The sequence below is a fragment of the Mastacembelus armatus genome, chromosome 9 (genome assembly GCF_900324485.2).
Source record: "Mastacembelus armatus chromosome 9, fMasArm1.2, whole genome shotgun sequence".
NCBI classification, from domain to species: domain Eukaryota; kingdom Metazoa; phylum Chordata; class Actinopteri; order Synbranchiformes; family Mastacembelidae; genus Mastacembelus; species Mastacembelus armatus.
The window spans coordinates 8,170,413-8,193,721 of NC_046641.1; the positions used below are offsets into that span (position 1 = coordinate 8,170,413).

The 23,309-nt window shown below is 39.0% G+C and overlaps 2 protein-coding genes across 2 annotated transcripts; both read right to left on the reverse strand.

Annotated features, from left to right (window-relative positions):
- Positions 1–924: 924 nt before the first annotated feature.
- tmc2b (transmembrane channel-like 2b) lies at positions 925–11,583 on the reverse strand. The gene is made up of 20 exons (XM_026321087.1): positions 11,538–11,583; positions 11,353–11,394; positions 10,653–11,040; positions 9,915–10,061; positions 8,831–8,921; positions 8,655–8,736; positions 8,430–8,536; positions 8,239–8,337; positions 7,670–7,812; positions 7,422–7,569; positions 6,816–7,010; positions 6,485–6,664; positions 5,599–5,757; positions 4,911–5,039; positions 4,431–4,498; positions 2,279–2,518; positions 1,973–2,098; positions 1,437–1,515; positions 1,238–1,367; positions 925–1,145 (listed from the first exon to the last, which is right to left on the reverse strand). The coding sequence occupies exons 1-20, from the start codon at positions 11,581–11,583 to the stop codon at positions 925–927; spliced, it is 2,820 nt and encodes a 939-aa protein (XP_026176872.1).
- Positions 11,584–14,444: 2,861 nt separating this feature from the next.
- tmc1 (transmembrane channel-like 1) lies at positions 14,445–22,378 on the reverse strand. Its single transcript, XM_026321978.1, has 20 exons — positions 22,342–22,378; positions 21,251–21,274; positions 20,622–21,072; positions 20,325–20,507; positions 20,154–20,244; positions 19,979–20,060; positions 19,652–19,758; positions 18,956–19,054; positions 18,643–18,785; positions 18,419–18,563; positions 18,150–18,344; positions 17,662–17,841; positions 17,435–17,587; positions 16,719–16,847; positions 16,494–16,561; positions 16,080–16,319; positions 15,886–16,011; positions 15,678–15,756; positions 15,082–15,217; positions 14,445–14,668 (listed from the first exon to the last, which is right to left on the reverse strand). The coding sequence occupies exons 1-20, from the start codon at positions 22,376–22,378 to the stop codon at positions 14,445–14,447; spliced, it is 2,892 nt and encodes a 963-aa protein (XP_026177763.1).
- Positions 22,379–23,309: the final 931 nt, after the last annotated feature.

The following is a 23,309-nucleotide window of genomic DNA, read 5'->3' on the forward strand; positions in this document are numbered from 1 at the left end:
TAATAGATAGTATGTTCTCTACAGTAATGTCTCTTATGTTAGAAAGCCTGTTTTTCTGCTGTCACAAATTAAATAGCACTTTGACAGAAATGAACTGTTTTATACACAGGTGCCATAAAAAGTAAACATGCACAAACTATTTACAAGGATTTCCAAATGAAAGAAAATGAAAAGACAAAGCAGTCTGTACACATCTGCAAACTGGAAAAAAAAAGCAAAAGCACAAAAAATCAACTCCTGCTTAATCTATTTAATAATTTAATAAACTGATCATAAGTGTTGAAACATCAAGGAGTTGATTATTTCATTTTAGACGTTAAATTAAAGTGTTGATTCATATGATTTAAAACACACTGATTTCAATGCAGTAAGCAGGATCATGTCTGTTACTTGCCATACTGTATACCTGCATCACAATACAGAGACTAATGCAGATAAAACTATTTTCAGTAGAGGTGAAGATTGCACTGAACCAAAGACAAGTCTGGGGTGTTCAAGTCAGCAGCACAAGAAGTGCGAGAAATTTTATTTAGTTCAGATTAGCATCTTCACAGGTTAAACTGCCATCTGCACACGTAACAAGACATGGCCTGACACTACCTTGTTGTGCTTTGGATGTGTCTAGTCCTAGTTTATGTCCAGCTACAGACTGAAAGTATTATGGGGTATGAGTCTGGAGGCTGAAGTGTGCCATTGCAATAATTATATATGTTTTGTTAATTGTAATTGTTTAATTCAGTGCAGTAATTAAATCTCTAGTCATAATGCTTTTCTGTTATGCAGTTTAATTACCATGAATAAATTAGTGAAAACTTATTATTCATGCCAGTTTTTTTTTGTATTTGTGTGCCCACAGTATTTTAAAGCTCATCTAATATCACTCTAGTTTTATTCATCCTTTGTGAGACTGTAAATTGTAAATTGTCATCGCCTCAGGGGTCCACCATGGCTTCTTCCTCTCCCAGGTCCAGACTGTGGTGGCCCCATGACATTTCCAGGAGGCCCTCCTCTCGGCTGTGGCGCACGGGTCACTGGCCTTTTGGGGTTCAGGGCAGCCAGTGACACATCCTTTTGCAGATTAACCCTTTTCCCTGCTGCACCTGGCTTCAGTTTGGGAGACTTGTTGGGCTTCACAATTACAACATCTGAGGAAACAGATGCAGTGCAAGAATAGTGGTGATGTGATTCAGTTGGCTGATAGCATGTGCAATGAAGGAACATGCAAGCATGAGTGTACCAGATGTGGGTGGCTCTTCTTCAGTAGGAGGTGGTATTAGAGACTTGTTTGGCAGCAGGTCCTCCAAGTCTTTCATCACTTGATTAGTGCTGGCTTTGTTGTTCCTGCGGTTCTTCTTTTCATCTCGGGCCTAAAGTTTTTGAAAAAGAGAAACGAGTGAAACAGAAGTGGGAAATAATGAGAGAATCTTCATACTGACCATTTGCATCTTCTTCTTAAGGTCTGTGTTGGCTTGTTGGTATCCTTTTGACACTGTATTGAGGTAGTAGATTGCCAACCTGTTAAGCAATTACACACTGTGATACACATTTGAGTAATTTATGCCAAATTTATGGTAAAGTTTAAGACTTATGTAAAATCTCACTGTGGTTTTATTAATGAAAGCAACAAGTAACTAAAGTCCTATAATAAATGTGTTGGAATAAAAGTAAAGGGTAAAAGAACAGAAAATGAAAATACTCAAGCGCAGATACCTCAAAACAGAGTACACTACTTATAAATGTAGTTACTGTCCGCCAGTGACCGGGATAAGCTTATTTTCATACAAGCAAGAATTTATGCAATCAGATTAAAATGAAAGTTGCTATAATCACCTCAGAAAACCTACACACAAAGTGCTGATGTATCAGCAGCATATTGAGCAAAAGGCTTGAGGCAATTTACCTCTTACCTCTGAATGTGCTTTGTTTCTGAGATACAATATTTCACTTACATTTATATTTAAATGATACTTACACCATGAGGAGGATAGCAGGTAAGATGAGTCCCGGGTTGCTGGCATATGTGAAGATGTTTCCTATGAAGGATGGTAGATCCTGATCTATAGTCTCCATGATCACATCATACATCTTTTCTTTGCCACTAGGGGAAAACATGGCTCAAATAGAGGAAACTGTTTGTTGTATCAAATTTATCGATAAAATGCCCATGACAATGCAAATGTAAATAAAATAAATTAAATTAAACTTTTCATATGTGCTGCCTACATAAATACTAGTGTGTAGTAACGCATGTATCATTACACCTATATTTCCTACTGACCTGAACGGCCCACAGTCAAAGGATGGAGACAGGGTCATGACAGTGTAGACAACAGGGAGCAGGCTGAGGAACAGCACAAGCAGCAGCAGGCCCATGTAGAAGTTGTTGGACCGTGAGGCCTTGAAAACTCTCTCATGTGGAACATTAGCGGCCATCACTGCCCAGCCCTGAAAGTACATCGAGCTCAGAAGACGCAAAATGTTCACACCCACCAGACCTGGAGCGTAAAATGCCCCCATCCTGAGGATAACAGCACAGTAACAGTATTTCAAAAATAATATATCACCAGCAACTGACTGAGTATGCAAATAAGAAGTGTAATCAGTATGAGTTTGGCTGCAACACCAACAGACCATACACAGTACAGTGGGTACGGAAAGTATTCAGACCCCTTTAAATTTTTCACTCTTTGTGTCATTGCAGCCATTTGCCAAAATCAAAAAAGTTCATTTTATTTCTCATTAATGTACACTCAGCACCCCATCTTGACAGAAAAAAAACAGAAATGTAGAAATTTTTGCAAATTTATTAAAAAAGAAAAACTGAAATATCACATGGTCATAAGTATTCAGACCCTTTGCAGTGACACTCATATTTAACTCACATGCTGTCCATTTCTTCTGATCCTCCTTGAGATGGTTCTGCTCCTTCATTGGAGTCCAGCTGTGTTTAATTAAACTGATTGGACTTGATTAGGAAAGGCACACACCTGTCTATATAAGACCTTACAGCTCACAGTGCATGTCAGAGCAAATGAGAATCATGAGGTCGAAGGAACTGCCCAAGGAGCTCAGAGACAGAATTGTGGCAAGGCACAGATCTGGCCAAGGTTACAAAAGAATGTCTGCAGCACTCAAGGTTCCTAAGAGCCCAGTGGCCTCCATATTCCTCAAATGGAAAAAGTTTGGGACGACCAGAACTCTTCCTAGACCTGGCCATCCAGCCAAACTGAGCAATCGTGGGAGAAGAGCCTTGGTGAGAGAGGTAAAGAAGAACCCAAAGATCACTGTGGCTGAGCTCCAGAGATGCTGTAGGGAGATGGGAGAAAGTTCCACAAAGTCAACTATCACTGCAGGCCTCCACCAGTCGGGGCTTTATGGCAGAGTGGCCCGACGGAAGCCTCTCCTCAGTGCAAGACATATGAAAGCCCGCATAGAGTTTGCCAAAAAACACATGAAGGACTCCCAGACTATGAGAAATAAGATTCTCTGGTCTGATGAGACCAAGATTGAACTTTTTGGCGTTAATTCTAAGTGGTATGTGTGGAGAAAAGCAGGCACTGCTCATCACCTGCCCAATACAATCCCTACAGTGAAACATGGTGGTGGGAGCATCATGTTGTGGGGGTGTTTTTCAGCTGCAGGGACAGGACGACTGGTTGCAATTGAAGGAAAGATGAATGCTGCCAAGTACAGAGATATCCTGGAAGAAAACCTCTTCCAGAGTGGTCAGGACCTCAGACTGGGCCGAAGGTTCACCTTTCAACAGGACAATGACCCTAAGCACACAGCTAAAATAACAAAGGAGTGGCTTCGGAACAACTCTGTGACCGTTCTTGACTGGCCCAGCCAGAGCCCTGACCTAAACCCAATTGAGCATCTCTGGAGAGACCTGAAAATGGCTGTCCACCAACGTTCACCATCCAACCTGACAGAACTGGAGAGGATCTGCAAGGAAGAATGGCAGAGGATCCCCAAATCCAGGTGTGAAAAACTTGTTGCATCATTCCCAAGAAGACTCATGGCTGTACTAGCTCAAAAGGGTGCTTCTACTCAATACTGAGCACAGGGTCTGAATACTTATGACCATGTGATATTTCAGTTTTTCTTTTTTAATAAATTTGCAAAAATTTCTACATTTCTGTTTTTTTTCTGTCAAGATGGGGTGCTGAGTGTACATTAATGAGAAATAAAATGAACTTTTTTGATTTTGGCAAATGGCTGCAATGACACAAAGAGTGAAAAATTTAAAGGGGTCTGAATACTTTCCGTACCCACTGTATTTCATTAATCACAGGCACACTGAAGGCAAATAAGAATATAATAGTCAGTCTTTATTAGAGGAAAGATCATTAGTCGATCATTACTCTCATTAGATCCCCAGTGATGCAGAAAGCAGCAGAAAACAAGCAAGCAGACATGGAGTAAATTACCAAATCATTCCTTGATTGAAGACGAGCCCCAGCACATTTTCACTGATCTCAAATTCTGCATATGAAGGCTGGAATAAACACAGCACCATTAGCATGTTCTCCAGAATTTCTATAGTAAAAAAAAACAAAAACAATGTACTTTGCATTTGCTTCTCTCTTGCTGTCTGTTTCTCTTTTTCTTTGTATTTAACTGGATTCAGTACAAACTCTGCTGTACTCACACAATGTTCAGTAATAGCTGAAAGACATGGTTGCTTTTAAATGATGATATACACAGTAACTATTAATTTTAATGATCCACCAACTTGAATTTCAGCTGTATGAGTGCAAAAGAGGCAGATGTATCCTGCTCAGTATATGTAACAATGTTTTGGTAAAAAGAAAAAATCCTTTAAAATTCTTTACTTAATGTAACCCAAGACACAAATGTAATGTACATGGAGGGAGTGTGACACTATGACACACACTGTAGGTACTCACAAATCCGGCCTCCAGGTCCCAGCACCAGCAGTAGTTCAGAAATCGAACTATGACAGCTCGCATAACATCACCCATTAAGATCGTGAAGTAGGTCACTTGTATGTCTGACACAGTTAGCTTCACAAATTCCTACACAGCAAAAAAAAAAAAAAAAAAGTCAGAATCGAAGCTGAATAGATGAGAACAGGTACAACATGGCCAATGAAATAGGAATATTTTATTTGACTAAGACGATTCGATTTTTCCCAGAATTGTGAACATACCAAATCAGAGTTTTTCATATCAGATCTGAGCCTTTTGCATATATGCTCCTAGATGCGATTCATATTTAGTCTTTCATTATGTGACTGTTGTCAGAAAGGAATTAATTTTTTTAACGTCTCACTGTTTGTTCAAGCTTTGTTCAAACTGAGCAGTTTGTGAGGAAAGTACACAATTTATCTGTCATACAAACGACTTTTCTTGCGCACACATACCTCATATTTAAATGTGAGTATGCATCATAGTTTAAGACCTCAGTGTTGTTCACACTGGAGCCAGATACATGTGACTTACAAATATGAGAAGTACTTGATTGCAAAAGAAATGACCATTTATTGCGAATATCACTGTATAAGTGGTAAGTAAGTATTGTAGCTACAAATTTCTCATTCACCACTGCACATCAGTATAAAATGCAGATACTGACTATTCCCACTGCAGTCTCCCAGCAGGGTCCTCTAATAACATCAGCTGGGTCCACAGCTGGAGGTGGCACAGCTGTGGTGTTGAAGTGGGTGCTGTAGTTAGCATAGTACTCATGCAAAGCCCACTGAGTGGCATTCTTTATCTGTTTCTCGTTCTGCAACTAAAGAACAGAAAATATATCAAGGACATTTCTAGGCAAAGGAGGTCAAACTTGATTTCTGTAGCACACATCACACACAGTAAAACACACAGCTACAGTAACTGCACTTTAGAGGTGCTGGCAGCTGAATTTTGTTACATTTGAAGAAAACCAGGCCTGAAGATTAACCACTGTCCTAGTATTTGAGCAAAGCTAAGCTAACATCAGCTATTTTACCAATTTAGTATTTCTTGCAACAGCTAAATCTTACCTTCAGACAGGAGCAGGCTAACTCTTGTTTCTGTGTGTGAAGCTCACCTAACCTACTGCTGCCTGTAGCTTTACATCTAACAGACAGGTATCAATATCAATACTCTCATCTAACTAACTGCAAGCAAACGATTAATCATACGTCCCAGTAGGTGAAACTTTTGTTTTAGATGTAGATTTAGGCAGTAGATTTATGTCTCAGGTCAGTGAAACCTGCAAGCACAAATGCTGTTTCAACAGGATTGTTGTCATTACTATTATTATTATTATTAGTGTCATCTAATCATCATCATCATCATCATCAAGTATCTACAAGTACCATATCCGAAGCCAAAGTAACTAATGTAGTAACTCTCAGCGAAGGCTCTTACCCTGGAGCTGCATAAGAAAAATGGGCCCAAATGCAGTTTGTATAACTACAGCTGTACCACATCTGCCCAGCTAAAGAAACAAGCACATACAAGCATACATGTCTTACCTTCTCATTAACGTCATCAAATAGGGCGAAGAGGAAGGTGTAAAGATTTCCCAGGAAGAGGGCAAAGATGCGTACCAGCTGCCACTTGAGGGCGATACGAGGGTGATAATCTTCCATCTCTGCTATGGTTTCAAACAAAGGAGGACACACCATCCCCAGCAGAGACATCACAAACTCCACCTGATTCAGTAGAAGGGCAATTTCATTTTTCACACTCGTCTTTAAGTCTTAATGCTGTTGAAGGGCCATAGGTTCTCTCTAAAGTAACTATGTGAAATGCATTACCTGAGTGACTGTAAAAAGTAAAAAAAAAAAAAAAAAAACAACCTGCCTCGTTCTTTTGAAACCATGAGAGATCCTCTTTGTTCATTGCAGCGAAATCCTGAGAACGTTTCACCACAAAGTAGATGAGATATCCACTGCCTCCAAGGCAGCACAGAATTAGAAAGTTTGCAAGAACCCTGAGGAACCGCCTGAGGTGGATGTTCTCCTCTTTCTGGCTCTCCTGTTCATCCACAATGGATTCCTACAGTGGGGAAAGGGATTTGAAAAAACATTATCAGATAAAAAAGATGAACTATAAAGTTGCTGAAAGTTATATTAAAGAAAAAATCTACCTTGTAGTGTTCTCATATTTGTGCACTGTACATTTTTATTCTAAAACTTATAGTGCTCCAGTATTTATTTTTTTACAATGGGGCATCCAATTTCCTACAATCTCAAGACCACAATGATTTAACAGAACCCCTTTTGTGAGCTAAAGTTTGAGCTACATGGTTGCTTTAAACAGGACTTGTGGCTGTTGGTTTATCTGAGCGTCCTTCATTAAGGATGTTCCCTTTTGGATTGCTGAACTTTAGTGCAAAATGTTAAGTTTGAAATCAAACCATTTTGTCATGTTCTAATGCTTCTCCAAACAGTATAGACACCTGCTAACCTTGAAGCTGGTGGTAATGGAGGCAAACTTATTGTCTGCAGTCTCAGGGTTTCCTATCAGGTAGTCCCAGCTGGTGAACAACTTCCAGCTGAAGATGAACTCCTTCTCCTCTGCTCCATCTCCTCCTTCATTTGCATTACGAGCCATCCTGAAAAAAAAAAAAAAAAATTGAAAAACAGGCATCAAACATCTCTGTCTACATACATGTAATTTATATCTGACTGTATGCATTTGTGTGTCTTGCCTACGTTCTAACGACAACCATCAGGCTGTATCCAAAGATGCCAACACCCACAAGCAGGTATGACAGAGGGAGTCTGAACCGCAGCAGCCCAATTGCTCGCTCGTTGTTGTAGTAGCCATAGAACAAACAGGAGTACTTGAGGTATCCCTGTTGGTGAGATCAAAAAGTTCAACAGTAACATCTGGAATACAGCACAAGAGTATGGTCACTGTTGGGCCTCTCTGTGGCTGTACTTGGACACAGCTAAAGGCTAACATCAACACCATCAGTGCTAATACACTAACAATAACAATTCTGCCATGAAAATTCATGGTGATCAATTTTATGACTGTTGACATATTCAGTGTGGATCAAAGTGGTAGATTGTCATCATAAAGCCACAGTGCTAGTATGGCAAAAATACACAATATACACTGCTCACTATGAGATACCATGTTTTGATGCTATAAGATACCATGCCATGTTTCTTCTACAGTATGTGTTTTAGCCACCAGCTGTATATATCTTTCAGCTGCCCTCTGATGTTCACTCTGAGATTCTAAATGAATTGACAAATGAAGGTAAGATCCTCACATTAAACTCAGAGAGCACAGAGAAGTCCATGGCTGTGGCCTGCTCGCCTCTGGGCACAGTTTTCCTAGGAATGGATCCGTAGGGCAGTCCCATAAGAATCTAAACACCGAATAAAGGGACAGAGGTGAGAAAGAAGAAAGCTGCTACATCTGGTTGTCATCTCCTAACGAGTATTGGAAGAAAGACTATACCTCAGGCAGCACCACCAGCCCAAACTGCAATCCAAACAGGACCAGATTCAGACCATACAGCCACCTCAGAAAAATAAAGTAGGATGCCACAGATGACCCAAAGTGACCTATGTTGAAGAAAACAGAAAACTTGAATTAGAAATGTAATGAAACCTTATTGGAAACAGAAAGGTCATAGCTCAGTGATATCTTTTTCAGATACACTTATATTTTTCTGGTACCCACTTTCCACTTCTTTAATCTTCGCCTCCCAGGGTATACAGGCTGTTTTGAAGTTCTCAAAGTCGCGCTTAAACTTGATTAGTTTCTGGAGGAAAAGTTTTAAACCATTTCAGAAACACTATCTGCAATGTTGAACACTAAAGTTTGTATTGCTGCAGCAAAATTATGAAGCAGACTACCTTGGTCACCATGACTTTGAATGCATACAGTTTCTTGCCTTTTCCTTTCCCAAGAGCTCCTTCAAATCTTTCAACAAACTCCTGTGACTCCCTGTTTGACCAATCAGAGAAAACACAAACATCCACGGATGAAATAGAATGAGCAACAATGCCGTACCTAAACAATGCATTAATTAACCAGCGGTAACAGAATATAAATGATTTAGTGATTGATGATTCATTGCACACATTAAGAACAGGAAGGCTTGGCAGGTAGGAGGTCAATCCACCAAGACAACATGCATTAAACAGTGTCAAGCTCATGAAAGATTCACAGCAGCTCATGTATCATGTTCGCTTTCCAGAACCTTGTTTACACTGCTGTGTACATAAAGATGCACACCAAACCTCAAACACATGCACCCACACACTAACCTACACAACTCACAGCCCAACAGCCAGAACTGTTTACAGTCCTCACACACTGTCTAACAGGTTGAACCACAGACGCCCTCGTGTGTCTCTTGGTGTGTTTTTTCTGATATTTATAGACAACTGTCATCACATGTCTTTTGTGCAATATTGATTTCTGAATAAAATTGTGACGTTAAGCCAATATCTGCCTGGATCTAATCATTCCAAGAAACCTCAAACTTCCAAAAACTATGATTTCATGTTGAGAGCTATTATTTCTGAACAGAATAAAGTTTATTTAAGACAAGGTGATTAATCAGGAAAACCTTGAACCAAACAAAAATGTAATGCATGATCATTACACCACTAGTGTCCATTTGCATCAAAGCAAGATTGCTCTCATTTGCACATTGAAACAGGGTCACAGGAAACCTCCTCTGACCGATCAGTACAATACCGCAATTTTAAAAAAATCTATTGTTTGTCCAAAGTAGTTTTGTATCTACAGACACAGGACTGAGAAAAATATCAAACTAAGCAGTTTTAATGATACATGATCAATATCACATGTAAATGACATGACATGATGACAGGTATTAATAAAGCGCTGATAATAAATTGTCAGTGAACTAAATCAATTAAGCAGATATATGAGTTAAGGTTTGACACATATGTGTGGGTTTGTTTTTACTTGAGTAGCGTGAGTCTCTTCTCCATGCGCCATGGTTTGTTCCTTAACGTAGCGATCAGTTTCTTCTTCTCCTCAACCTGTTCTTTCAGGGCTTCGAGTTCTCCCTCCGACAGTGATTCTTCATCAGAGTCAGAGGAAGAGGAGGAGCTGATGAAAGGAAACAGCTGTCACACATGGCTATCTATAATATTAAACAACTTTTTGCCTTTCCTAAGCGCTGTAGTAAATGAATGGATGGATGTAAATGCTTTGAATAAAGAGAAATAAAAGTTATGGTATGGGTTTGAGGTTTTTTTTTCTGAAAAGTTGTAATCATCTTGTCACTGGATATTCAGAACTGGTAGCTATATTTTAAACTGCAGCCAACTACCAGATGATACCACTGTGACAGTAGGAACATGTGGTGTTTGAAGGCATTGTCTGCTAAGGCAGTAGTAAATAATGGATGGACAAATGAGAATACGCCATCCAGCAACCAAAAATCACCCCAATTTGACTGTTAATAGATTTTATGCCTTTTCTAAAACATCTAACAGGATGATTGTATAACATGTTCTGCTGCTCAAACTCACACACAAACACACAAACACAAAACAAAACGTCTAGTAAATTTTACTAGTAAAACTTAATGTTACACATGTAGTTGTTGACGCACATAAAAGCCTGTCAAATATTTTACAATACTCTGCATGAACCTTTCCCACTACATGATCAGCCAGCTCTCAGAGAATACTGCACCTGCTTAACTTCTCATTCTTCTTTTTCTGGTCCTTCTCACCATCTTTAGTCTTCCCTTGCCTTCCTTTAACATTTCCCTTCTTATTTACATTCTTCTCCTCTTTTTCCTTTTTTGCTCTCCCTCCTTTTTTCGTTTGCCCTCGGTCTTCGTTGCTCTCCTCATCACTCTCCTCCTGTGCAGCTCTCTGTCTGGAAGCTTTCGACCTTCTCACAGTCCGTTTGTCCTCTTCATCATCTTCATCGCTATCTCTGGGCTTGGGCTTCTTCTTTCGTCCTCTTCTCCTTGGTGCCTCATCTTCATCATCCTCATCTTCCTCATCATCAATGACCTGTTTGGCTTTACGTTGGGGTTTGTGTCTTCTGTTGTTACTTCTCCTCCTGGCCTCATCTGACACAAACATACTGAATGTTAATATTTTAACTTTAAAATAACAGCTGAAACTGCTACTAACAATAATTGTATCTTACAACAAGAAGGCCTACAAAGAATAGTAATATAGGTTGCACAAAATGTATCAGTTGAGAAGAGTTGTAAATAATCTTGAAAAGAGAGCCAGAAGATGGAAAAACAAGAGATAACTTATATAATTTTGTCCCTCACACTATCAAGTTGTGACAAGTCTTCCAGCTGTAGCTCTACACTGCTTAACTAAACTGTTTCTCTGCTAAAAGCAAATTAAAATAGTCCCAGAAAACTCACCTTCACTGCCACTGTCTAATGTTGCATCAACCTCCAACCCAACTGTGAACAAAAGCATCCACATGCAGGTTTAGGTGATAAATCTCACTACTCACAGCTAGAGCTCCAGAATGACTGAAATTATTCATTGACTTTATCAATGTAATGAAAAATGCTAGAAACAGTTCCTTTAAAGGAATTCTCACCCTCTTCAACCTTAATTGCAACATCGTTTTTCCTCTTCGGAGGCATTGTTCTGAGGCTTTTCAGTCCCCTGTTGGTCCTTTTTCTGCTCACTTAAGATTCATCTCCATCCTTGAGTCACTCTATGCATGAGCCTGATACAACTGTCTACATACTGTGTCAAAAAGCCAGGATACCTGCACACACACACACACACACACACACACACACACACACATAAGAACAGGTGTGGCTTTGTTCAGGGACTCCTCGATGACTGTCCACATATTCTATTCCCAGGCTGTGTCTGATATCACTCACTAGTATAGTGCACTAATTAGTATGTTCACCTTTTTGTAGTGGTTGCCCCAATGCTGAGTGTGTAACTGTTTCTACAATGTAGCACACTCAAAACCTCCACATGGTAAAAAGTAGTGACCCTGGCATGTGCACTTCTTTCATTGCCAACAATCCCAGAGTGCAATGCTCCTCCTACAGATTCTACAAATTCACCATTAAGTGACTCTACAGCATTAATGTCAAAAATCTTAATTTTCTGCTAACTACTGAGTGTATATTATACAGGAAGTAGTGAATGAATGATGGATTTATTCAATCAGCTTGTACCATTGTAATATACTGTATACAAGTCTGTATTCACATGCTCATATGGTCACTGAAGTCATTCCTCCTGTTCATAATGATCATGAAGAAATATCTTTCCAAATTGATTGTATGTGATGTGGAATGACAAAACCCATGGTCCTAGTTCTGTTTTAAAATTTGCCTGACACTTCAGCAGTCTAACATCTAGTAGATTGGCAACTTGTTATTATTGCAGATTACAGTATTTTAAACATGAAATTATGCCTTTGTTTCATTATATTCCACTGCTGATCAACAAAGAAAGCCTGTCCTGAGAAAACAAAGAGAGGGAACTTGTTAAAAGGAGAAATATTGCCAGTGGTGAAACCTCATAAAAGCATCAGTTGAGGATGAGGACTGAAGGATGAGCAGTGTCTACAGGCTTCTTCCTGTGCGATTATAATCTAATGTCAGATCTGACCTTTTGAATAATGCAGGAGGAAACATGAGATGCTTCTATTCAACACACAGACTAAACATTTCTGGGAATTATAAGAATGATAGCTTGAATGCTTGTACCCAAAAGACAAGCTACACATTCTGCAGTGAAGCTTTTAGTGTCCCACTAAACCAGCTGCTCCCCTTCAACCTCCTCCTGCTGATTGTTCCACTTCACTACCCTGCAACCATACAGTCTTCCTCTCCCTCATTCGTCATCCCTCCTTCTCACTGTACTTTTCTTATAGGCTTACAAAGGGCCTTGATGCATTTATTTTTAAGCTCCAGGAAATAAAAAAGGTATAACTTTCCACCAGGTCACTCTGAGCAATTAAATCTGAACGTGTGGTGGCATAATGTGTCACTTCTCCTTTCCCTACCATTAGTGAGTTAGAGAAGCTTGTACATCATTTACTGAAATATTCAGCAATTTGTAAATATCTAAGTTCACTGCCACACCGTAGAGCATGGTGTGTGACTGGCACGTAGACTTAACATTACTCCAGTAGGAGGGTAAATCAGTGGGCATGGGTTGGCATTACCTGAGTCAACTAGAATGAGGTGGAGCTTACTGGGTTTATTGTCTCCTTATCAAAGCCTCAGTCTTCATTATATAATGTGGCAGTCCTTGGCTCATCACGAAAGAATAAAGCATAGGGACTGACTTCATCCCCTGGATCTCAAATAACTGCAGAATGAATACTTAATGCTTCCTTGCCATGAATTGAACATGAGCATAAATGAAAGTGGACCTGATTGGTGCTGTTAATCTAATGTCAGTGGCTTTATGAGCTTGTTGACTTACATGAAATTGAGACAAACACTTATTCCTCACTGGCAACGCTTACATCACACAGATCTGAAATTTCAGTTAAGTCATATTAAATTTCAGGTCAATAAAGTTTAACTAATGATAGCACCATTGTCTTCACATTTGAATGATAGGACCACTCAGTGTCCAGAAAGTACAGAGGAGAATCAGGTGCCCTGGATATAGACATGCAGTTATTAGATGGTATGAGCCAGACATGCTTGGTAGACTATGAGGGTCAAGAGACTGACTTTACACTGAAGGCTTGAATCAGATTTTTAGTGCAGATTGAATCTCTTTCATTGATGTCCAGCACAGAAATAATCTGACACTATCTATGTGTTTTCAAAGCTCATACAGTTGAAAACACATTTTGACCCTTATTTGAGCCCAGTCAGAGATGACTGGGTGACACAGTTCAACCTAACATGCCAGGTTAAATGTCTAATGAATTTTTTAATACTGTGGCCCAGTCACAAGTCTGGGGACAACTGCACTCATGCTAAGAGGCTAAGACATATGTCAGTTTAGGTTAAAATGATGTTAATTTTATAATAATGGAGATGAGCTAATTTGTTTACAAAACTGAAGGGCCAACTAACATTAATAAATAAATGTAAAGGATGGTCATGTAGTTGAGGGCCCATAGGAGAATTATTAATCAAATGTCAAATTCGATCTTAATTTACTGCAGATTTAATTGAATTAGGAATTTACTGATTACTGGCTTCCAAGGAAATGGACACATATAAAAACTGTAACACTAGTTACAGTTAAAATATTATTTACAGTACTTACTGTAAATTGTTTCTTTATATTCTGCTGTTGTTAATTTTTATTAAAAAACAAACAAAACTACAAATTTGAAATGTTTACAGTTTTTATCACATATATATAGTTTCAAAATACTTTATTCTGAAGAAAATGTGCATCAACACCCAGCAAGGAAGCATTCTCATAACTCTCAGTTCGGTGTGTATCTACAAGACTTTCTCTACAGAGCGCTTGGTTTGGAGTCATGATTGTTAATGTGTCCTCAGTGTCTGTGCACGCTCGACATCCTGTAAATCCTGGGTTCACTATGCCGAGGGAAACTGGGCAGGTATCCAGGAGCCCCATGGATGCCATGGTGGTAGGTCCTGGGTTCAGGGAGTCTGTTGGTTGGAAGGTGTCGTTCTTGGTGTCCAACAGGAGGAAGAGGGATGCGTTCAGTCCTGCCATGATACAGCCTCGGACTAATGTCACTGTCTTCTTCCCCATCTGCTGAAATATACAGTAGAAATAAGACAAAAAGACCCCTCTAATAAACATGAAGTATACAGTGAAATACAATAAAATGGACTGTGAAGGACTAGCTTTTTCAGCTAAATAGCAAACAAAATTTTATTAAAGGCCTATACAGTTTGAGACCAAAGCCAAATCTGCTAAAAGAAAAAACTATAATGATGAATTTTGAAATTGTGAATAAATGAAGTAAAGGGCAAGTTTGAGATTTTTCATTGGTCTTAAAATAATATTGATGTGCTCTACTTAGAGCACATGACAAGTTGGTATCTTTTACAGTTACAGTTTCTTTAAGAGACATTACCCTCCTTTTGTTTCCCAGAAAGAAATTCCTTTGTTTCAATCTGTTTCAATTTTATTTATTTAATTTTATTTATTCGAAGTCTCACCCTCCTGCTCTGGTAGTGAAGCGTTGTTGTTCTTTTGTTGCTCTGCAGCCTGTGAAGCTGCTTTCCTGGCCTCCTCAAGATCCATCTGTGCCTTCAAAGCCGCTCGTTTGTTCTTCTTCTTGTTTTCTTCATTTTGCTTTATAAAAGACACACAAGCAATTGTACTATAGACTGTAGAAAACTTATTCTGATAACCCAGTGCACAAAGTTTATAAATAACTTGGATTAATTAATTCAGCTTCTCCACTTGACAAGCAAGTGATGTTTATGAGATGTTACTGACACCATAGTGCCCTCTGGTGGTCTATTTGTGTATCTACAAATGGCAGGTTTCAAAGATGCTAAAACGCACTGGAAACCATGTTGGAGAACAAGAAAATAACAAACACAAACACAAAGGTTCATCTTTTGCTTAATTGCCCCATATTCAATTTCCCCTGTGTATCTGAAATGTTAGATGTTAACATTGCCTTAATTGTCTTAATGTGAAAAAGAATGTGTGACCTTCATTTATTCCACACTACTGAACAGCACATACAAACAGCTGCAGTACCAGTGATGATGAAAGCTAAGACACAAATCTCATTTTAATTTACCGTTTGTAGTTTTTTCTTCAGCTCCACATTAGCTTCTTTATAGCTTTTGGATGTAGACTGCAAGTAATAAATGGCCAGTCTGAAAGATAAATGAACAGAAAATTATAAAAATAAAAAAAAATAATAAAATGATTAAAACAGTAAGGCAAAATATGGTCATGCTGAGAAAAAAAAAAATCTGTCTACTGCTGAGTGTGCGCTGACTCACACCATGAGTAATATGAAGGGCAGCACCAGTCCAGGGTTAGAGGCATAGCTGAACACTCTACTAAACCAGGGAGGGAAGTCCGACTCAAGTGTCTCATGAATCACATCAAACATGCGTTTTTTCCCGCTATGAGACAAGAGAATGACTGTGTAATCAAACTGTAAATGCCAGATCTTTTAAAGGAGCATTACTACCTGAAGGGTCCACAGTCAAACGAAGGGGGGATGGTGACAATGGTGTAGATGGCAGGCAGAGTGGACAGGAAGAGGATGACCAGCAACATGGCCATGTAGAAGTTGTTAGAGCCAGAGGCCTTGAAAACTCTTTCCTGTGGCACATTACAGCACATCACAGCCCAGCACTGCAGGTACATGGACACATGGAGCCGGAGGACGTTCAGGGCAGGCAGGCAGGGGGCGTAAAAAGCACCCATCCTAGTGGAAAAGATCCAGCAAAAAACTGAGCGGAGGGAGGGATTAAAGTACCATTCGTCATCGGTAAGTGGTTTTCCCTTAGTTCTCTGCTGTTGGTCATATATAAATCAAAAAATGAAAAGTGACAGTGTGTTTATACTGAATGTGCTTATTTAAATAAAATCTTTGTAATACCATATCATTCCTTGGTTAAAGATCAGGCCCAGGACGTTTCCACTGACATCAAACTCTGAGTAGGATGGCTTTGACAAATAGCACAAAAAAGACAAAAATTACTCTGCTGTAGCTGATATTTTCTTAGTCCATATTTAAATTCATCTCTAAAACAAAGTGCATGTGTAATAACAAATAGACTATGTGCTGTCATAGTCACTGTATTCAGGGTTAAAGATGACTCACAAATCCAGCTTCCAGGTCCCAACACCAGCAGTAATTGAGAAAACGAACAAGCACAGCTCTCAGGAAATCACCTATCAGCAGTGTGATGTATGTCGTCATGGTATCAGATATGATCAGCCGGACAAACTCCTTCAACAGATGCAACAATCACAAATATATATAGCAATACATTTGGAAAAATAAAGTAAAATGGTTATCTACTTTGAAATATAAATTTATTGAATGAAATGTAAATGACCTGCAATAAATTCTACTACTCTAAAGAAAAACAGTATGTTATATATATATACCTGATATATAAGGTCATCAGACTTATTATATCTGTAGTGTTTGCATGTTCTCCCCATGTCTGTGTGGGTTTTCTGCAGGTACTCCGACTTCCACCTACAGTCCTAAGACATGTAGGTTAATTTGTGACTCTAAATTGAGCGTAGATGTGAGAGTGAGTGTTTGCCTGTCTCTATGTGTCGGCCCTGTGAGACTGGTTCTGTCTGGAATGTGCCCCAACTCTCATCTAATGTCAGCTGGGATTGTCTCCAGCTCCCTATTACCCTTGACGTGCCATTGTAAGTGCTAATGGCTGGATGGATGATCATACTGTATTTGTTCAGGTATCCACAACTTCATGCATAAACAACAATTACAGAATTCAGTCACATAACAGTTTATATACAAAGACCCACATGCACACACACACGTGCACATTGCACACTTACCTGTCCCACCATGGTCTCCCAGCATGGCCCTCTGGGCACATCAGCAGGGTGGATAGTCATGGGTGGAGCAGTGCTGTTTCCTGATTCGGTGCCATTGTAAAGGCTGACTTCCCACATGGTTATGTTAAACTTCACAATCTTTTCCTCTTCCCTCTGAGACATACACACTTCAGATTAATTATAATGTTACAAAAATATTTCACATATGTACGTACACTACTTCTTACTTTGAGATTTATTTCATCCATGAGTGCAATAATGAAGGTATAGAGGTTTCCCAAGAAGAGGGCAAAGATGCGCCCCAGCTGCCACTGCAGGGCGACACGAGGGTGGTAGTTCTCCAGGGTGCTGATGACGTCAAAGAGCATGGGGCAGAACATCCCCAGTAAGGACATAACCATGTTAACCTGAAAAACAAATGATGCATAGACTCCAGATAGCTCATTTGATGTGTGAAGAAACTAAAGGACTGTATAGATTCTCTTTAAGCCTGTGCAACTTGGTAATGTACTGTACACTATTCTTTAACAATGAGATGCACAAAAGAAATGTGGGGAAAAATATAATTTTTACAGTGATAGTACAATAAGTTTTCAAAACATATTGGATATCATAGCACTCTAAACAATGAACTTGCTCAACAAGTACTGCCAGCTAATCAAATGACTCATGCACATTTATCTCTAAGCTCTGTCTCTTTTCCTCTCATTTGTACCTCATTCCTTTCCCACCAGGTATGATTCTCCAGTCCATCTAGGGCAAATTTCTGAGAGCGACGCACTACAAAGTAGATAAGGTATCCACTTCCGGCTAAGCAGCACAAGACCAAGAAGTTAGCCAGCACCCGCAGGAAACGAGTCAGGTGGATGTTGTCATCCTTCCGGCTCTCTTGCTCCTCTAAGATTGCCTCCTGGAGAGGCAGAGGGAGGTATGTACGCATATGCATTGAATTACTATGGAACACCAACAGTAAACTGTACTAACCTTGAAACTGGTCGTGATTGATGCAAATTTATTGTCTGCAGTTTCAGGATTTCCTATCAGATAGTCCCAGCTGGTGAACATCTTCCAGCTGAAATTGAAGCTGTTGTCATCGCCAACTCCTGACTCATTTGCATTGCGGGCCATCCTTTAATCAGAAATCACTGCAGATTGAATAAAGACTGTGCCTCAAAAATACTGGTTGTATATAATCATAAGAAACTTACGTTCTTATGACCACCATATAGCTGTAGGCCACAGTACCCACACCAACCAGGAAGTAGGACAGAGGCATACGAAACTTGAGCCAGCCAAGTGCACGCTGGTTGTTGTAGTAGCCATAGAACAGGACTGAATACTGTGCATAACCCTGCATACAAAAAAACTTGCAATAAAGTCACACATTTGTACATTTGCAAGTGTCAGTAGCATTTACTGATTTTCTTTCTGAACTTTAGATTAAAATACATCTTTATTTAAGAACTGGTAAAATGACATAGTGGGTCAAGCTATCATGTTATACACATGTGGTCAACTAACCCCAAAGTCCCATAAGACTGCAAAGTCCATAGCACTGGCCTCCTCGGCCCTGGGGACAGTCTTTCTTGGGATGCTACCATACGGCTTCCCCATTAATGCCTGTAAGAATAATTATGTAATCATAATGTCATTGGTAACAATACTATGCAGAATTATAATCTAGAAGGAGCAACTCATTCAAGGTTTAGGTGCATAACAGCTAATAGAGAGTCACCATTGGCTGCAAATCTGAGGAACTGCTGGAACTAATGAGAAGTTAATGGATGGATACTAAAACTGGGATAACTTATTCAGTCTTCATGGTTCATCTTAAAAGCAGATCAGATACATTTTAGATTAGTGATAATTAGGTTAGTTTATTGAAGAGTTACAGTAATCCAGACAATAAAATGAAGGCATAAATACATTTCTACATATTAGTGACCAACATGTTTTTTTTATTTTAGATATGCTTCTAAAACTGAATATATATATATATATATATATATATATATATATATATATATATATATATATATATATATAATGTAATCTGCATAAAGAACAATAATATGTTGTGTTTACTATCTATATGAAGCATATACATGTAAGAAAAGGGCCCAAACAAGTAGAATGAACTGAGAAAATATACAAATATAATAAGACCATCACTACAGATGCAATACACAAAGAGGATGATGAGAAAAGGTGTCATACCTCTGGCACCATAACTAGGCCAAAGGTGAGACCAAATAAGATCATGTTGATGCCATACATCCACCTCAGGAAGATGAAGTAGGAGGCAACTGAGGAGCCAAAATGACCTGAGAGAATTTAAATATGATGATGACCAATACTTTAAACTAAAAGCAGCGAAACTAAATATGAGACCTGCAAAACGTATAAATATATAAATAATCTGTATGTACATGTATTATTGAACTAGTGGCCTTCATAGTCCAATCGTACTCATTTAGTATTGAAAATTAGACATGAGATCTGAGACAATGAGGAAAATAGTTTTATTTGAAAAAATAAACTTACTTTCAATCTCCTTTATTTTCATCTCCCATGGAATGCAGGCAGTTTTGAAATTTTCAAAGTCCCGCTGGAATTTCATCCATTTCTAATCAAATAAAATAAAATTTAAAACTGCATCATATATTCATTTGTATCAGCTAAATTATTATGTAAATCAGTTAAAGACATGATTCCTTGCCTTAGTCATCATGACCTTGTATGCATAGAGTTTCCTGCCTTTCCCTTTCCCCAGAGCTCCCTCATATTTCTCCACAAACTGCTGAGATTCCCTGAGGAACAGATATTTGATGAACACATTCAACTTGGATCATTCTAGCTGCAAATGTACAGTAATAAGGAAGCACAGTACCATAAAGTGACAAGTTTCTTTTTCATTGGCCAGGGTTTTCCCCTCAGACTTTGGATCAGTTTCTTCCTCTCATCCACAGCCTCCTTCAGCTTCTCCAGCTCCTCTGGTGACAGAGACTCGGGCCTCACCTCCTTCTCTTGGTCATCGTCATGGTCATCTGCCTCACTCGTCTCCGGCTCTGAACTGAGGCATAGACGAGTAGAGTGTAAGAAATGCTGTCTCTGCACCTATGTTGGCACAATACTTTTCATCAGCAGGAAACTACAAATGAGGTGAATTTGTAAAATAATTGTTTACCTTGTTTCCACTACCTCCTTGTGCTTTTTCTTCTTCATTTCCTGCACATTCTGCTTCACTGTATGTTTACCTCCATTTTCTTCTTTCGCTTCTTTTTTGGCACTTGCGTGTTTTTTTTCCTCCTTGGCATTTCTTTCTCCAGCTTCTCCTTGCTCATGTTCAGTTTTCCTTGTTTTTTCATTCTTTATATTTTTCCTTGTTTTTGTCATCCTATCACTTTTTCTTTTGGCCTGCTCCTCCACATCCCTCTCCCTTCTGGTCTCTTGATCATTCTTTGCTTTCCTTCTCCTGCTTTTTTTTCTTTTCTCAGCCCTGGCCTGTACATCCTCTTCCTCTTCTCTAGATGCTTTTTTTCTTCTCCCACCCCTCCTCTTCTTCTTCTCCCTATCACTATCTCTTCTTTTTCCTCTGTGTCTTTCCCTGTAGTGTTCCTCTTGAAAATCCTCTTCCTCTTGAAAATCCTCATCGCCTGTAGCAAAAACATAGAGATGAGACACTGGAAATTCACAGAGAGGTGAAAGACTAACTTATGCTCTACAGAGAAAAGAAAAGATGTCCTATGTTATTTAGAAAGTAGAAACAGTCTGAACGTCAGTGATTAATGTTCCAATGTAAAACAGCCAACTCACCTACAAAATCCAGTCCAATGTCAACTGTGGAAAACAGATAATTTCATTGTAAAAAAAAAATCTTCGAATGTTGTCCAAAAGGTTTTCCAACATAGAGTTTTTATTTCTTTCAGCTACTGACAGACTGGAATGATATATTTTACATTGTTCCAGCTTTGAATTTCTTCATCTGTTAATTTATAGAAATAACTAATATCTCTACATTGTGCCTTCCAGATGTTTCAGTTTATTCCATTTAATATCAAAAATTTAATTTTCCTATATAAAATACAGTATTTAATTTCTTTCATGGTATTACTGACCACTTCTTCCTGTGATGACCTCAGCTTTAGAAATTCAGTCCATTTATTATAACTTCAATACAGCACTGATCCCTTTCACTGTCATAGGTTATCCTACTTTATTGTGCATACCTGGATCTATTGTCCTGCAGTAAAGGGGGATAAAGAAGAAAACAAAAAGGACCACTGACAGATGTTTATGTAGTCTGCCTTTGATGTATGCCCTTAGTGTAACCGGAGTGGCCAGCACATGGGTCATTACAGGCGTGTGCAGCAGAGGGGCACAATAGAGACAAACAATGGCCTAATACAAGTAGACAGAGTGGCTAAACCAACAAGGATGGGGGAGACGGCTCAGGGCCAGAGGCCAGCTCCCAAATGTTCTGCAGAGTTAGTGGGATGCAAGAAACTAGTGGAAAATATGTATTTGTGGTGGTGGATAGTTGGTCTTTAATGAATTATTAACACCAAAAATATAGTGTAGATAACTCTACTTTTTTATTTGTTTGCTCTCTTCATATTACTGAACTCTATCAATGGTTTTGCCCAAAAAAGTCAAGTCAAGTCAGTTACCACAACTGAATAATAAACATACTACGAACACAGACACCATCAGTATTATCTTCTCCTCATGAACATTAGACATGAATCAAAATAATACATGATAAGATCATTTACAACCGATTATTGCAAGTAAATGTACTTTATCCACGGCCGCAAAAAAATGAATGTCCTCTTATGTCACATTGTCTGAAAACCAGCAACCTAAGTCAATATGTAAATATAATATAATGGTGGTCGTGGTCTTACTGTCATCCTCAGAGGTGATCAGACTGTCTCGAGGCATCTTTCGCTCATGGTCTTTTACAACAGTCGCCTCAGCATCCAGTGGACTCTGGACATGTGTGAGCTGGAAATTTCAGGGATCTCACTTCTTCTGCATCTTCATAGGGAATGATTCAGCTTATTCAACTCTTATTCACTCACCACCATAGGAATGAAAAGTGCGTGTGTGTGTTTTGTGTGTGTATGTGTGTTAAAGGGGCTGGTACATGATGAGTAAGTTTACGTTTTCCTCGCCACCCATCGACCCGAAACAGGGACAATGAAAACATGGAAACCTTAGAGCCCCGCAATTTCACTAGCAATTAATAATTCAAAACAGTTATGACTGCCTTTATGCAGCTGTGTGTGTGTGTATTTGCTGCCCGTTTATGGGTGTGTGTGTACATGTTTTTCCTACATTGTGAGGACTGAAACCTGTTTACACAGATGTGGGGACTTGGCAAAGCACCAGTAAATACAATTAAACTCCCAGACCAACTACTTTATTTAATTAAATTCACTCTCTATTTTTGCTCCTCCATTTTGGTATCTCACAGGTTTGTGTAAGAATAACTGTAGCATCGGCCAGTGTCTGAATTTGTCATTTTCAAAATAATGCTAATTATGTATCTATGAGTTGTGCAATGGTTCTGGTTACAAATCTGTTTCTGTCAGGTTTCTGGACTAATTTAGCCAAATACAGAATGACTTCACTTTATGGTGAAGAAAAACTGTCATGTTGGGTAAATTTGCATCTCATTTAGGATTTAATGAACTGTCTGCTTACAGTTAAGGGACTGGTTAATGTTTTTGGTTAAATATGCAGTGTACATTTCACTTAGGAGATTTAGAAAAATTTGACAAAAAGGTGAAAATATACAGTATGTTTACATTTTTAAAACTCTTAAAAGATAAGTGTCGACCTGCAGAGGGCGGTGTTGCTCTATACTGGA

Coding starts and splice junctions, on each gene's coding strand:
- tmc2b (XM_026321087.1), bottom strand. CDS start 11,583: ATGCCTCCGAAGAGGAAAAACGATGTTGCAATTAAGGTTGAAGAGG. Junction 8,338..8,429: donor GGCTGGTGGTGCTGCCTGAG/GTATAGTCTTTC, acceptor TTCGGTGTTTAG/ATTCTTATGGGACTGCCCTA. Junction 1,368..1,436: donor TTAAGAAGAAGATGCAAATG/GTCAGTATGAAG, acceptor CAAAAACTTTAG/GCCCGAGATGAAAAGAAGAA.
- tmc1 (XM_026321978.1), bottom strand. CDS start 22,378: ATGCCTCGAGACAGTCTGATCACCTCTGAGGATGACA. Junction 16,848..17,434: donor GGGAGACCATGGTGGGACAG/GTAAGTGTGCAA, acceptor CATCTGTTGAAG/GAGTTTGTCCGGCTGATCAT. Junction 16,012..16,079: donor TTTGACTGTGGACCCTTCAG/GTAGTAATGCTC, acceptor CTTGTCTCATAG/CGGGAAAAAACGCATGTTTG.